Source organism: Pleurodeles waltl, chromosome 11 (assembly GCF_031143425.1).
Source record: "Pleurodeles waltl isolate 20211129_DDA chromosome 11, aPleWal1.hap1.20221129, whole genome shotgun sequence".
Lineage (NCBI taxonomy): Eukaryota > Metazoa > Chordata > Amphibia > Caudata > Salamandridae > Pleurodeles > Pleurodeles waltl.
In genome coordinates this window covers 879,748,808-879,765,680 of record NC_090450.1, presented here as the reverse complement: position 1 = coordinate 879,765,680, position 16,873 = coordinate 879,748,808, and the positions used below count along the sequence as shown (strand labels likewise).

Sequence of the window (16,873 nt, the reverse complement as noted above, 5' to 3'; positions counted from 1 at the left end):
AGGTCTCAAAGATGGCAGCTTTATTGCAAAAGAAAAAAGATTTTGACGTTTCACTATGAGAATAAAAAATCCCCACATAAACACCATTAGGTTAAATACACCAATATTCAATATTTCAAAGTTTATGGAGACCCAGTGGCAGGACTTGAAGACAGACTCTCCAGAAGAAGGTGTTGACACTTACCCATCAAGACCATCCCCACCTGATGACATTGCTGTGATAAGGCAGGTAATAACGAGGGAAGCTGACAAATACGGAGTACATTTGGAGGAAGAAAAAACAATCCTGTTTTCTGTTGGAAACTCTGTTACCATCTCAAACAAAGAACTGATTTTTGTCCATGCTCCCAAGCATTCTTGATCAGGCGAGAGAAGCCTTTAAAGAGCATACAACATGCAGGGCTCTAGCACCACAGACTTAAAAAAAATGTAAACACTTTACTGAAGACCCAGCTTATATTAAAGGCACAGAACCTGGTCACCCAATTATAGCAGCAAATGCCAGGAAAAGAGCCAATATCCCAGCAACATCAGACCCAACCCCGGACAAATGATGACTTGGTTGGAAGAAAGTTGGAAAGGGGTGTGGCTAATCAGTGGAGAATTCAAATGCCCTCCTTAATACCAATACCTTAATCACCAGTGGTAAGAAATATCCGAGTTAATGAGGCATCTGCCAGAACAATATCGCTAAAGAGCATCAGCAATTACAGCAGGCGGCAAAAATATTGAAATATTGCCAATACGTGCTTAAACTCAGCACTAGATGCAGCTGAAACAGCAAGAAGAGACAGATGATGGCAGGAACTACTCTAAGATGCCATGTTTATCTAAGAATATCAGGGTTCAAGTCCGAGGTGCAAGCAAACATACATGCACTCTTAAATGGGGACAAGCTATTTTGTAGTGCAGTAGGTGAGACACTTGAGCACATTAAAAACATAATTTACAATTCAGTGGTATTGTTAGAAGAGGAACTCCTGTCACCAGAACACCATGAGGAAGAGGAAGCTTCCTTTCCTCTACATTTCATCAAGGATACCAAAGTACTCCCCAGACACATCGTCACATTAGTGGCAGTTCCAGTCACAGGCATGGCAACACTTTCGGGGTCCAACATAAAGAAGAGCTCAAACAAAGGAGGAACAACCTGCTCCCCAAAGTGACTGCATTACTCCGATAAACCTCACTCAAGGCACCAGTGGGAGGAAGAATAAAATACTTTCTCCAGGAGTGGAGGATCATCACATTAGACCATTGGATTCTCAATATAATAGAATTTAAATATTGCATAGAATTTAAAAAGATCCCTGCAACAAATAGGCCAAAGAAAAAGAAACACTCAAAGCAAGATACTTCAAGACTAATCAAGGAAATAGAAGAATTATTAGAAAAGGAGGCATAGGGAGCTCAGACAATTCTTACACGTTATTTCACAGACATTTTACACTGCGCTTAAGTAACTTATGTTTAACCCTCACTTGCTAAAGGATAGGTGCAAAGTTACTAAGTGTGAGGACACCCTTGCACTAGCCAAGGTGCCCCCACATAATTCAGGGCAATTTCCCCAGACTTTGTAAGTGCGGGGACACCATTACACGCGTGCACTACATTTAGGTCAATACCTATATGTAGCTTCACAATGGTAACTCTGAATTTGGCCATGTAACATGTCTAAGATCATGGAATTGACCCCCATGCCAAATCTGGTATTGGGGTGCCAATCCCATGCATCCCTGGGGCTCCTTCATGGACCCCGGGTACTGCCAAACCAGCTCCCTGGAGTTTACACTGCAGCTACCGCTGCTGCCATCCCACAGACAGGCTTCTGCCCTCATGGGGTCTGGGCAGCCCAGTCCCAGGAAGGCAGAACAAAGGATTTCCCCTGAGAGGGTGTTACACCCTCTCCTTTTGGAAATAGGTGTTAAGGGCAGGGGAGGAGTAGCCTCCCCCAGCCTCTGAAAATGCTTTGAAGGGCACAGATGGTGCCCTCCTTGCATAAGCCAGTCTACACTGGTTCAGGGATCCCCCAGCCCCCCAGTGTGTCCCAGACCTCTCCCATCTTCAATGCAGAGGTGTGAGGGCACAATGGATGCCTCTGAGTGGCTAGTGCCAGCAGGTGACTTCAGGGACCCCTCCTGATAGGTGCTTACCTGACTAGGTGGCCAATCCTCCTCTGAGGGCTATTTAGGGTCTCTCCTGTGGGCTTTTCTTCAGATAACGACTTGCAAGAATTCACCAGAGATCCTCTGCATCTCTCTCTTCGACTTCTGCCAAGGATCGACCGCTGACTGCTCCAGGACGCCTTCAAAACTGCAACAAAGTAGCAAGAAGACTACCAGCGACATTGTAGCGCCTAATCCTGCCAGCTTTCTTGACTGTTTCCTGGTGGTGCATGCTCTGGGGGCTGTCTGCCTTCACCCTGCACTGGAAGCCAAGAAGAAATCTCCCGTGGGTTGACGGAATCTTCCCCCTGCTAATGCAGGCACCAAACTTCTGCATCACCGGTCCTCTGGGTCCACTCTCATCGTGACGAGCATGGTCCCTGGAACACAGGAGCTGGATCCAAGTGACCCCGACAGTCCAGTGGTCCATCTGTCCAAATTTGGTGGAGGTAAGTCCTTGCCTCCCCATGCCAGACAGTAACTTTTGCAAGGAATCCTTTGTGCACAGCACAGCTCAGGTCCCCAGCACTCCCTCCTGCATTGCTCAACTGGTTGAGTTGACCACCGGGTTCGTGGGACCCTCCTTTGTAGTGTTGAGATGACCGCTGTGCTCAGTTTTCTTGAACCCGTGTTCAAGTTCTTCTGCGGGTGCTGCCTGCTTATGCGTGGGCTCTCTGTGTTGCTGAGTGCCCCCTCTGTCTCCTCCTCCAAGGGGCGACCTCCTGGTCCTTCCTGGGCCCGGGCAGCACCCATTTTCTTCAACCGCGACCTTTGCAGCTAGCAAGACTTGTTTGCGGTCTTTCTGTGTGGAAACAACTCTGCATCCTGTAGCACGCCGTGGGACATCTTCTGTGCAAAGGAGCAGTTCCTGGCATCTTCTGTTTTTGCAGAATCTTCAGCCTTTTCCACCCGGAGGCAGCCATTTAGTACCTTCATCCAGGGTTTAGTGGGCTCCTGCCCCTCCTGGACACTTTCGTGACGCTTGGACTTGGTCCCCTTCCTTTACAGGTCCTCAGGTCCAGGAATCCGTCTTCAGTGCCTTGCAGTTTGTTGTGGTCTTTGCAGAATCTCCTATCACAACTTTAGTGTGTTTCTGGGGAAGTAAGGTAACTTTACTCCTACTTTTCAGGGTCTTGGGGTGGGGTATCTTGGACACCCTTAGTGTTTTCTTACACTCCCAGCGACCTTCTACACACTACGCTGGGCCTGGGGTCCCTAAGTGGTTCGCATTCCACTTTCTTAGTATATGGATTGTGTTGCCCCTCAGCCTATTGCATGCTATTGTATTCTACAGTGTTTGCACTACTTTTCTAACTGTTTACTTACCTGATTTTGGTTTGTGTGTATATTTTGTGTATTTTACTTACCTACCAAGGCAGTATATCCTCTGAGATATTTCTGACACATTGTTACTAAAATAAAGTACCTTCATTTTTAGTAACTCTGAGTATTGTGATTCTTATGATATAGTGGTATATGATATAAGTGGCATAGTACGGGCTTTGCATGTCTCCTAGTTCAGCCTAAGCTGCTCTGCTATAGCTACCTCTATCAGCCTAAGCTGCTAGAACACTACTAATCTACTAATAAGGGATAACTGGACCTGGCACAAGGTGTAAGTACCATCAGGTACCCACTATAAGCCAGGCTTGTGGCATGTAGTACTGTAGATTCACATGCACCCTCCCTCGTCCCCGGAAGCCTTTAGTCGTTTTAGTGGCATTCTTATATAGTTTGTATATATGTAAATACACTGCATGGGCATCTCTTTTTCTTACTCTCTATATATACTCCTTACCTCACCTGCCTGCTGGAAAAAAATCTAACAAAGGACTCAAAGGCCATGCGCAGAATCACATAGAGGAGGATTCACTCCGTTTTGTGACTCGAAAAGATTCTTCAAGCAAAAACAACTTGCAACACTCTGGACCCAACACTAGATGGCAGGCTTATGCAAAGCATGTGAATCTACAGCACTACATGCCACGAATAGATGTCTACCGGATAAGTAACGTTTTTCTTCTAGGAGCAAGAATCAACACAGTCGAGGCAAGAGTTTATCCCACTGAAAAGAGAATAGAATCCGTTCTACTTGAAACTCTCCACTACCAGAAGGGTCAGCCTCTGACAGCGAGGACGGTAGGGAAAATACTAGGAAAGATAGCTTCTTGCATACCTTTAATACCAAATGTGAGAACTCATTTGAGACTAATCCATGAATGGCTACAGTTACAGTGCACACAAACAACAGGAAGTTGGGAACATCGAGTGATTGTAACTCAGAAGATGCAGGAGGAAATGGCATGGTGGAACAAAATTCATTTAAAAAGGGGAAGATTATTCATACAGCCAACTCCAACAGTAATTATCGCTACAGATGCTTCTCACTTGGGTTGGAGGGTGCTCACATAGGCATTCTGGAAAAATAAGAGGAATTTGAAACGAGCAAGAAGCAGTTCAACATATCAACATTCTGGAATTAAAGACAGTGTTCCGAGCTTTAAAAGCCTTTCAGAATCAGTTGTGGGGAAAGGCCATTCTAATCCAAACCGACAACACAACAACGTTTTCTATCAACAAACTGGGAGGAACTCAATCTTATCCTTTATCAAAACTATCACAAGAAATTTGGATTTAGGCACTACAAAGGAAAGTACATTTAACAGTGCTTCACCTGCCAGGGAAAGACGATGTTCAAGCAAGCAAATTAAGCCAAAAGGCCTCATCCACTCCTGAGTGAGAGTTCAATCAGTCAATACTCAAACAGATTTTTTCATCTGTGGGGAACACCAGAAGTAGATTTATTAGCAACGTAAGTAAACACAAAATGCCCAAATTTTGCTTACAGGCACACCCACCCACCAGTCCTTGGGGAATGCCCTGTTGATAAACTGGTCAGAGAAATTTGCATACGCTTTTTCTCCAGTTCCCCTATTACACAGAATAATGAACAAATGCAAAAAGAACAAGGTAAAAATAATTCTGATTGTGCCAAAATGGCCAAGACTAACTTGGTACTCAGAATTAATACACATGTCTCAAGGAAACATTCTAAAACTACCAAAAGGACAATACCTGCAGTCAATGCTAAAAGGCAAAGTGCTACATCCGGGACCTGAATCTTTGAAACTAGGAGCCTGGCTGCTGAAGACATACAATTTGGACATCTCAATTTACCTGAAAAGACAATGGCACTATTAGGAGAAGCAAGAAGGTCAACAAAAAGGTAGCAAAAGCAAAATGACAAAGATACTCAATTTGGTGCAAAGATATAGGATCATGACAACATATATTTTGGAGAGGACAGTGCTTGAATACCTCCCACATCCTTACGTTACAACCTCACATATGCCTCATTAAAGGGTATCTTGCTACAGTTGTGGCATATACAAGTGGCTGCACAAGGAGAAGCTTCTTTACATCAGCAGTCATAAAACACTTTTTTGGAAGGAACAAAAAAAAAATAGCACCAACCAGACAGGTGCCAACGCCCTAATGGAATCTAAATTTTGTTTTATCAAAACTTGTGACTAGCCCTTTTGAGCCTCTACATAAAATCTCATTAAAGGTGCTTACATATCAAACTATCTTTCTAGTGGCAACAACATCTCTCTACAGAGTAAGTGAACTTCAGGCAATTAGTGTACAGGAACCTTATCTACAAATGCTTAAAGATAGAGTGGTCCTAAGAACAGATTCCCATTTTCTTTCAAAGGTTATTTCACAATTTCATATTAATCAATCCATTCAAATACCATGTTTTTTCCAAGAGCCAAAAACTAAAGCGAGAAGACACTACACACTGTAGATGCAAGAAGAACAATTGTATTATATTGAAAAAACAAAGACCGTTAGAAAAACAAAACAGCTATTTGTTTCCTTTGCAAACAACAACATGGACAAAGCAGTGACAAAAGGAACTCTTGCCAAATGGATTTCTCAAACTTTCAAATTTTGTCATTCAAAAGCAGGGGTACAACTAACCAATACACCAAAGGCACATTCTACTAAGAAGAAAAGAGCAACCACTGTTTTTTTAGCAAATACTCCACTTAATGAAATTTGCATGGCTGCTACCTGGTCATCAATTCACACGTTCACAAATGAACAGAGAGGCACAGGTGGGAAAAATAGTTTAAAGCACATATTTACAAATTCAAATACATCTTCAACCCAGCCACCACAATAAAGGATAAAACAGCTACAAAATCAATGCACACATGTGAATCCAGAAAAAGATTTATTCTACATAATGAAATGATTCGTTACCTGTAATAGTAGTTTTCCAGCTTGATGAATTTTCTGGATTAAACAAGTGACCCACCTCCCCAAGAAGATGCAGAAGAAGAGAAAAAATAGAAAAACAGCAACAACAGAAAAAAAGAATCTGAAGATGGTGACCACAAAAACAGCATAAGGAGAGGGTGTATAACATCACAAGGGGATGAATACAGCACCAATTGGTGGATCCATTGACACACCCAGCAAGGCGACTATGGCCACAAGGAAAATGTTCCGTATCTAACCACTAGATGGCGACATAAGGCAAAGCATGTGAATCCAGAAAATTCTTCAAGCTGCAAAACGACTGTTACAGGTAACAAACCATTTTGTTACGTACTTTCAGTAATTCTCTTTCTGGTGGTTATTCTGTCTACCTGCGGATTCCTCACCACTCTCACCTACCCGTTCTGTGGAATGCACTTTTTTTAATCTAAAGAGGACCCGAATAAAGGATATGCACACTGACACAAATAAATGTTTATTTAGCTCTATTTGTTAGGGTGTCAAGAAAGAAACTGTTGCTGGCTCATGGGGGTGGTGCTTACATATTGTGCTTACTTCTGGCAGGGAGCGGTTTGATTTGAATCCACCACACCAACTAGCTTTGTGCAGGGCCTATTCTACAAAAATAAAAATATCCAGATCCAGTCTAGCGTCTGGGGATATTCTAAAGGTGAGGAACCTGCAATTAGGGCATCCACCAGAAAGAGAGTTACTGAAGGTAAGTAACGTATTTGTTTGGAAGCCTTATTGAACCGTATTGAGCTGAATTTGGATGTCTGCATGCATGTGTAAGTAGAATTTGGAAATAGCAGCTCTTAGGCTGGCAGACAAATTCATGCAGGATGCATCCCAATGGTATGGAGTCAGAAGGGTGGCATTTAAATAAGTTTGCTGTGAAGCTTTTTGCAGGTTTCTCCTCCAATTTGTGCCCCGTTTTGAATATGACACACTGGTATAATGGCTCTGAAATGCCCTTAGCCCTTCTAACCAGGTCTCAGTGCATGCCCCCTGACTTTTGAAAAGCTACATGGTTGATTGGCTTGTACCCAATTGGCATAACCTAACTTACTTGCAAGGCCCTAGTATATAGTATCAGCTGTGCCCAGGGCCTGTTAAATGCCCCCTCAGGATCTTCAGCACTTGTTCTGCTATCCTGAGCGGGATAAGGTAAAACTTGGCTCCCAGTCTACCACTGGAGACTAAAAGGGCAATTTTAAACTGTAACCCTGACTATGCCATTTTAAGCAATGGCAAAGCCCAGCCTCTCTTTCTAATGTGTGTAAGTCACCCCTACAGCGGGCCTATTGAGTTCTAAGGCAGGGTGCAACATATTAGTGAAGCTGGACATGTGTTTAACATGTTCTAGCAATAAAAACCTGCATTTCTTTTTTTTTTTTTTTACTGTAGGAAAGATTGGTTACCCCACAGGCAGAACCAAGCCTTCTGGGATAGCTAGATGCCATGCTTCACAGGATGTGGTCATCAGGAGGGAGGGAATCTGGTAGTCTATTGGCTAGTGATTGCAACCTCCCCCAAGGGCACTTCCTGGGCATAAAAGAAAGCACCCCTGGCACCTGGAACTCAGGACTGAGAAATGAATGCCCTTCTGCACCAAGAACCCAGTGAAGAGAGGCTGCACTTACATTGACTGCACTGCACCTGGTGGCTAGCAAAGGAAAGGACTTTGCTTGCTGTGTTGCGCTTGTGGAGAAGTCGACTTCTGAACACAGCTGAAGAAAGAGACTCCAAGGGTCAGTTTGCTGACCTCCTGTTTGCATCACAGGGCCAGAACAGCTGAAGAAACCTGCTGGGGTGAGTTGGTAACACAGATTCCCAGGTCGCTGCTCTTCACTGCTGTGCAGCCCAACGGATCAAGATCCTGAGTCTGCTGCACCCAGGAGAGCTGTCGGAGTGCAGCTTAGTCGCCCAGATTACAAGTTCCCGTCAAAATAAGTTAGCAGTTGAGACAGCTGTACCTGGCAACTAGTAGACGAGTGGCGACTGGACCTCTGCAAGCTCAGGAGGACATCAAGGGACATTGAGCCTTGTGGCCACGATCGCCTCACCAAGCCTGTGGACCGAGGAGTAGCCCGGATGGACTCCAGTCAACTGCAAAGTCTCTTCAGTGTCCTTGAGCTTCTTCAGAATCCTGTATCCTTTGCAGCAGGGACCACTCCATAGAAGCCAATGGCAAGGAACCACTGATTCTGGAACTTGACTGGTGACTGCTTTTCTTGTCAAGGTAACTGTTTTTGTGACCCTTGCTGGTTCCCCTGACTGGGCTGGCTGCTGGAGTTGATCGGCTAAAGTAACTTCAAGTAACCAAATAAACCAAAACTTCACTGGTGCTAATGGCATTGATAGTGTATTACACAATGAGGTCACACAACCACTCCATATAATACACTAATTTCCTCATATTTGCTAAGTCCGGAATTACTATCCAGGTGAAGAGGAGCATTCAATTGGCATAAAGGAAGATTTAAGGTACATTGCCCTTGATTGCTATTTCTAGAAATCAACATGCAGAAGATTTCTAAGCCATCTTGGATACCATTATGGCCTTTGTTTTATTTGAGGACTGATCTGGAGCAGCATATGATGGAGACAAAGGTGAGTACTTTGGATCAGCACAGAATAAAAAAGGACATGGGTTAGGAAAGATGAAGGGTCTGTATACAGGTGGACAAGAAATAACGTTATCACCTTGAAAGGTAATAAAGAGTTGGCTAGGGTGTGAGTTATGAGTTGATTTAGAATGACCTTGGGGCTTCAGAGCTGACTGTTGTCCCTGTGTGGGTACTGATCAAGACCGACAGTTTGGTCATTCAGGAATAAAACGTAATTTGCCTAGCACACATTTCTCTTCCTTCATTGCCACTAACTCCCAACTCCAGTTTTACACCTTTATGTTCTGTTGACTGCCAATGCTCTTATAGGGTATATTGCTTCCTATGTTGCCAGCTCGCCCTTTTAATACCTAATTATATCACCTTTTTGCTGCGGTTTGTCTTAATCTTTTCATTTTTTTTTATTTCTCTTGGGGTTTTAATGGCATATTTCCTTTTATTGCATCTGTGGAAAAATTCACTATAGTGCTGACCCTGGGGCTGCAATGACCAAAGGTGCCAATTGATAATTTAACACACTAGCCTTCTTCTAGATTCTCCCAACATTAGATTTTATGACTTTTTGGTTGAGATAGAGTAAGTCTTAGGAAACAGAAGACCCATCCATCAATAGAGGGTGTGTGCAGTGCATCATCTCCTAGAGATGGTGAACTTACGCCGGCTAACAGACTATGTAGAGAGGGATTTTACAATTGCGGTATGTCAGCTCTGCAATGTATGTATACTGCACACCAGGAGTGAGATGTAAGACTGCTCTAGAGCAGTGCCATTCATTACACTGTCTTCTTTAGTTCCATGTACAATCTGAATTAAAATCTCCTGTGCTTCACTGTCTTGCATAACAGTTAGAAGCATGCGGACACATTGCAACAAAAGAAGGAAATGGAGAGAATGGGTAAGCAGCCTAGTAAAAGGAAAGACAAAATTGTGAAAAACGTCTTACAAATTAATGGTTTAACTTCATGTTTGTAAATAATGTTCTGTCTGATCTTGAGACATGCTGCCAGAGTGAAGGAACCTGACGTTACTATTAGGATGGATAGCGATCTAATATAGGTATTTAATACACGTTTTGAGGTGAAGATGGGAGCCAAATATAGAGTTTCAATGAACTCGAGGAAGGACATTACAGATATGGTGCAGATCACCCTATTCAATCAGCTGTTGTTACTTGGGTTATTAATAATACTTCCTTCATCCATTTTGACTAGCCTTGGTCATATCAGTGGAATCACATGGTTATTCTTTCACAGAAACCTTTTCTAATAATCATGTTCCAAACATAAAAAAGCCCTGATGAAGTTCCAGCATGCAATGAAACGCTATGGCTGAACGTACATCGCTTACATTTTTTTTTTTTAAAGTTACGTTAAAGAAATTGTTGTCATCGCGAGAAGACTCAATGTGTCATCCTGTTATGATCCCAGAACTATTACTTTACAATATAAATCTACTGCATGATTTTGATGAAGCAATCTTTATCACTTCTAGAGTGTTTCTTCCTTAAAAGAAAACATGCTTACACATTTTAAGAAAAGAAGGTAGAGAGTATAGATAATCAGTCTATTGAAATGAAAGAATTGAGTGTGAAAGGCTACATACAAATTCAACGTTTAACTTCATGTTTGTACATTCATTCTTGAGACCTGTTTCTAAAATTGTATTTTTCATGGCGTAGGTACAAATCATTGACCTGAATAGGTTGCAATTATAAGTTCTTCTCAATAGTAGGTTAACTAGTCCGGTAACTATATATATTGTCTGCAGAGAAATTAACAATATCCTTTTAATTTTTGTATTGCTTCATAATACATTTTAATACACGTTAACAACTTCTTTATCCTTATGTTCCACCCGTTCCCGTCAAACACACATAAGTTGTATAATTTGCATAAAACTGCAAGTTATTGTTTTATGTCTGCATGAAATCTGAATGACTGGTCTTATTTATTTTTAAGGGATTTAAGTACCTGTACCTCACTCCCCAGGATTATACTCGAATCAGTTCCTTGAATTCTGTCCATTGTGAACATGTAGAGGAAGGAGGCGAGTCCAGGTAATTACTATGTAATTGTTTTGGGGAGGTGGTGAATAACTGTACAGATTGATCATTTAATCTTCAAGGCAATTTGATGCTGTTAGAGTTTTTGCTTGGTTTTCCTTATCGCTGTGAAGGAAAGGGGGGAGATGGGACCATGTTGGAAAGACTAGTTGGACATGCTCGGAGAGGGCAGATCCATCATCTTGTTGATTGAACTCAATTCCTTTTCTTTATTGTCTGCTGCACTTTTATGTGAAGGCACAGGAGGGTGTGTTGCCTCATATGTTACTGATACTATCTCTCCCTTGTCTAATTATTTGAGGGTGCCTTTGCAGGGTATATGATAAGAGTTGAAAAGGACACAATTTCTGTGCTCACCAAGACTTGAACATTGCCCACCTGCAACTCTATTAGGTGACCGTACTCCATGAAGCCAGTCCTGTCTCCCCTTCCAAGTGAGAAGACCCAAGGATCTACCGGAGCCGAATTGCATCAACCCCTGTGGCACTGGGTCCCTTGCACCAACCAAGACTTGTTGAAGCTCACCCAGGACTCCAACAGCAGAACCGAAGACCTACTGGCAAGGGACGTCAGCATCGCAGAGGAAAGCCTTTCGAGTCATCAAGCTACCTTTTATTGTCTCTCCCTCTGAATGTTCCTCAAAAAAACGTGTGTTCCTTGATGCAGGAGGGCAACTGCTAAGGAATGACTGCACCTGAGTGCCCTGGCAAGGTTCCTTGACTTCCAACCGTGCATGCCTGCTCTGGGCGCCCACCAATTGAGCCCCTCTCTTGGGCGGTCCCAGACTAGTCCCCAAGTCCCTCTTTTCACTCTTTTCAGTTAGCTCTCCTTGTTTCCAAGTGTTCGGTGCGGAGGAAGCTGACACAACCAACACCACTGCACCCAGATGCTCCTGGGCAGGTAAACCTGAATTGCTCGTCTTTCCTATAACGTTGCACCCTTTGCACCCTATAACTGACCTGAGACCCCCGAGAACTTATTGTAAAGACTCCTATGCAGGCACAGTACTCTGGAACCCGTATTGCATAAAAGCGCATTTATCTACAAAGTGTTACTTACTTGCAGATCGCCCTAAGAACTGCATCAGTATTCATTTTTCTCCAAATGTTCTGATGTTTACACATAACACATACAAAATAAGTTTTTCTAACCAATAGATCTCTAGTTGCTTCTTTGAGTGTGTCTCAATTATTGACTCAGTGTGTTCAACCAATGCTTAGCACTACCCTCTGATAAGCCTACCTGCTTTCCCACACTACAACAAAAGAGATCTGTCTTAAACTTGGAGGATTCGCTTCCCTAGATATCTATATTTCTTTTTTCTTAAATAACTCCAAACTACTAAACAGATTTACACCAAATTACAAAAGGGGCTCTTTCTGGACCGAGATCTACCTCTGTACGTTCAAAAAATGATTAGCACTACTCTCTGATGAATCTAAGTGCTTGCCTACACTACGACAGGAGATATCTGTCTGATCCGCAGAGGATTCACATCCCTAGACTTCAAAATTTCTTTTTTCTTGCATTACTCCAAAACTATTGAACAAATTTACACCAAATAACAAAAGGGGCTCTTTCTGGACCAAGATATACCTTTCTGCCATATTTGGTGCAATTCCATCCAGCAACTTCTATATAGTTATGTCCAAAATCCCTGTGGGAAATTGCATGGGAAAAACCGTTTTTGGACCCCCTTTTTCTCAGCCCCTGCTTCACGAATCCCCACTAAGCTTGCCAGACAGCAGGTGAAGTGACTAGTACACTAGTTATGAAACTTTTGTGAAGATTATTCAAACGACGCCAGTTATTTGTAAAACAAAAATGCTTTCTCTGTGTAAGCTAGCACCTAACTATAACTACCACTAGGATATATGTATGTATGTGTGTGTGTGTGTGTGTATATATATATATATGAATATAAACTATAGATACATTTTACCTACTGGTGGCCGTCAGTAGGTAGTTATAGTTAGACCTAGTTTCCAAAGAAAAAGCGTTATTTGAGTTGGCTGTATCTTTGGTACTGTTTGATGAATCTCCACAAAATTTTCAAAAGGATCTTGTTGTGCATGGAAAGTTTCAGGGTGATCCGTCAAGCGGGCCAAGAGAAAGGGAGGGTATAAGAAAGTACCTTTGCCATGTTAATTCCCATAGACTCCTTAGACACACATGCAGCCCGAATCGCTGGACGGAATTACACCATATTTGGCAGAAACATAGCTTTTGGTCCATAGGTCACGCTTTTTGTTACTTGGTGTGAATTCATTCAGTAGTTTTGTAGATATTTAAGGAAAACTAAATTTGTACATCAACAAATCTTCCTGATCTGATGCAAAGATCTGATTGGTTGCCATTTTGAGACACAGCTTGAGCTGAGTCTCCAAAACAAACTAAAAAAAGAAAAGGGGGCAGAGTACATATACCACAACCCCCTAGCCATGGTCCCCCTGGGACCACAACACGGCAATTTTTTTTTTCATTTAATACACAGTGAATTTCGCAAATATTCACAAATTTAGCAGTGAAGTTTTCTAAAAAAAAAAAAAAAATTTTGTTTTTTTAAATTAACACCGTCTCCTGTGCTTTCTTTTCATTTTGCCCCTGGATGGGCAAGGTCTCGTGGGCATACTAACTTTTATAATTGAGTGGGTGCACGGACCCCCTTCCTAGATCTGTTAAAAGCCCAGGGGGCCCACAACCTTCTCCTGCCTACATTATTTGAATATGCAGAAGGGGGGGGGGGGTGCTCTGGCCCCCCTCCTTGAGCCATATATGGTCCTGGGGACTGCCACCCCCAGGGCCTGCTACCTCCAGAGGTGCCTGCCCTCGGGAGGTATCTGTTTGCTTTTGCTTGGCAGGAGCTATGTCAGTAGTTTTTGAGATATTAAAAGAAAAAATAATTTGTGTATTTGGGTGGAGCCTAAGCACAGATCTCATGGTGAGAGCTGATTGACTGTCAGCTCTTCAACCAGGAAGTGCTGGCAGCCATCTTGGGACCTATATACATGATAGCACCCCATTAAAATGCATTGCAGTGAATGGCAGGTTTTGAGGGTCACACAAAAGAGATCAGAGAAAGGGTGATAACACATTTTAATTACAATATAATTCATGGTACCATACTAATTTTTACTAATTTTAGGAATTGTGGTGTGTTCTAGTATGATTTTACACTGCGAACAAAGCCTTCTGCTGGGGTTTCATGAATAATCAATCAATCATTGGATGGTATCTAGGCACTGAGGGTTGTCGCTGTGAGTCAGAAGCTACTCCTTAAAGATCCATGTCTTGAGCTTTCTCCTGAACTTGAGGTTGGTGTGCAAGTATGTAAGTGGGTGGTAGGGGTCATTCCAGATCTTGGCAGCAGGGTAGAAGGATCGTCCTCTGCTGCAGCTGCGTCAATCTCTCGGGACATGCGTGAGGGTGAAAGTTGTTGAGCGGAGCTCCCTGGTTGGCTGCTGGAAGGTGAATCTGTGGTTGATTAGATTGGGTCTGATGTTGTGGAGGGCTTTGTATGCAATGGTGAGAACCTAGAATTTGCACTTCTTGTGTAAAGGCTGCCAGTGGAGACCTCTGAGGTGGAGGGTGATGTGGGGTCCATCTGAGGAGGACCAGGACGAGTCTTGCTGCTGTGTTTTGGACGGTCTGGAGGCGGTGGAGGAGCTGGGATGGGAGTGCGACACCGAAGGCGTTTCCGTAGTCTAGTCTCTGGTGATGATGGATTGCGTGACTGTCTTTGGTTTTGATGGTGATCCATCTGAAGATCTTCCGTAGCATGTGGAGGTTGTGGAAGCAGGAGGAGCTCACTGCCTTTATCTGTTGTTTGAAAGTGAGTTTGCTGTTGATGATAATGCCGAGTGTGGAGGGTCACTAGGACTTAATCCCAGAGGGACTGGTTGCTTCCCAAGATGATAATCTCAGTCTTCTCTGTGTTTAGTTTCAAGCAGTTGGATTTCATCCATTTGGCGACGTGTGTCATGGTGTTGCTGAAGTTGCCTCTGGGGGTGGTATGGTCTTCGGAAAGGGAAAGTATGAGTTGGGTGACGTGTGAGATGATGAGTCCATGGGAATTAAAAAATCTGGACCAACGGTGTCACGTAGATGTTGACAAGAGTGGGGCTGAGAGCAGATCCCTGTGGGATGCCGCATATGTTGCTTTTAGGTTCTGAGGTGAGAGGCGGACCCTCTGGGTGCGGACTGTGATGAAGGCATGGATCCATTTGAGGGTGTTGCTTTGGATCCCGATGTGGTGGATTCTTTAGGTAAGGGCGTAGTGGGAAATGGTGTTGAAGGCTGCCTTCTCTTCGTGGTCAAGGAGGGACCTGATGTCTGTTGCGGTGATAAGGGGGGGGGGGGGGGTCTCGTGCTGTGGTTGGAGTGGAATCTGCATTGGGAGGAGTCTAGTAGGTTGTATCTTTCCATGTGTTTGGAGAGCTGCTTGTTGATGGCTTTTTCCATGACCTTAGCTGGGAAATGGAGTAGAGGGATGGGGCAGTAATATTTTAGTTCGCTGGGGTCGGCAGAAGGTTTCTTCAGGAGCATCTTGACCTCTGCTTGTTTCCATGCTTCAGGGAGGGTGGCAGTCCTGATGGAGGTGTTGAGGATAGGAGAGAGGATGTGGCTGATTTCATTCTGGCCAAGGTTGAAGGTGTAATGTGGGCATGGGTTGTTGGGTGAGCCGGAGGGGGTCAAAGTCATGAGGACAGCTGTTTTCTGGATGGATAGTGACTTCAAGTCGGTGATGAGGTGGCTGGTGGAGTCCTCAGACAGTGTCAGGAGGTGTTCGATTCCAGTGGGCTAGGTGTGAAAGTGTCTGTGGATGGCTGTGATTGTCATGGAAATAGTTAGCTAGTGAGTCGCAGAGGGTCTAGGTGGTTTAGATTGTGTTTTTGGTGACTGCTGGGAAGGAGAACTCTTTGATCATGTTTGAGAGAAAACTGTTTTGTCATGATTTTCCCATAGAGGTTATGGATGGTGCTCCAGAAGCTAAAATGAGAGCATATTTTCTGTAAATTCACACACTTATCCGCATGAGAAAGAAGTCTGACATTTTCAGTAAAACCTGTACTTCCAACAGGAGCAGCCTGTCATTTGATTCCCTTGTGTTCTGAAGATTCTCAGAGTGTTCCAGAGAACGACTAGAGTGCTAACAGTCTTATGACACAACTGTGGCACACCTGAAGCCATCTTGATTGAATCTGACTGGTAAAACTTAAAACATTTATTTGAGAAAGGAACACATTGAGGGGTTTCATTCTGTCATAGAAATTGTGGCTAGTGCTATAGAAAGCCAAAATAGGGCACAATTCCTCTCCTATTTCATTAAAACATTGCTACATTCAGACTGAAACATGCACTTTCAAAACCATCAGCATACTGCCAGTTAACTCCCTTTTGACCAGCAGCTTTACTACAGTGTTCTAATAAGAAGCTAGAGTAATGACATTCTGAGTTTATGCCAAAGGTGTGGAACATTTGAATGCCATCTTGATGGAATCGAAGTGGTACACTGAAAGCATTGTCTACTGAGGATACTGCAGTAAATGTGGAAATTAGGGAGCTTCATAACAAATAAGTCTCCCAAGATGACCACCAGAGAAAAAGAGCCAAAATGTTGCATAAATATCATCTGAATGTAGCTTAAGTATAGCCGAATGACAGAAGTATGTAAAACCCTTTTTTTGTTTTTTTGCCGTTTTATATTGCAAAGATTTGACCCAAAGGTA

The 16,873-nt window shown here is 43.2% G+C and overlaps 1 protein-coding gene across 7 annotated transcripts in view; it reads left to right on the top strand.

Annotated features, from left to right (window-relative positions):
• ACACB (acetyl-CoA carboxylase beta) overlaps positions 1 to 16,873 on the top strand; it is a 1,528,264-nt gene that overhangs the window by 1,077,343 nt on the left and 434,048 nt on the right. For all 7 annotated transcript variants that reach the window (XM_069214760.1, XM_069214756.1, XM_069214757.1 and 4 more), the window contains one exon: positions 11,041 to 11,138. In XM_069214760.1, coding sequence (XP_069070861.1) covers positions 11,041 to 11,138 — 98 coding nt within the window. The remainder of the gene's footprint in view (positions 1 to 11,040; positions 11,139 to 16,873) is intronic.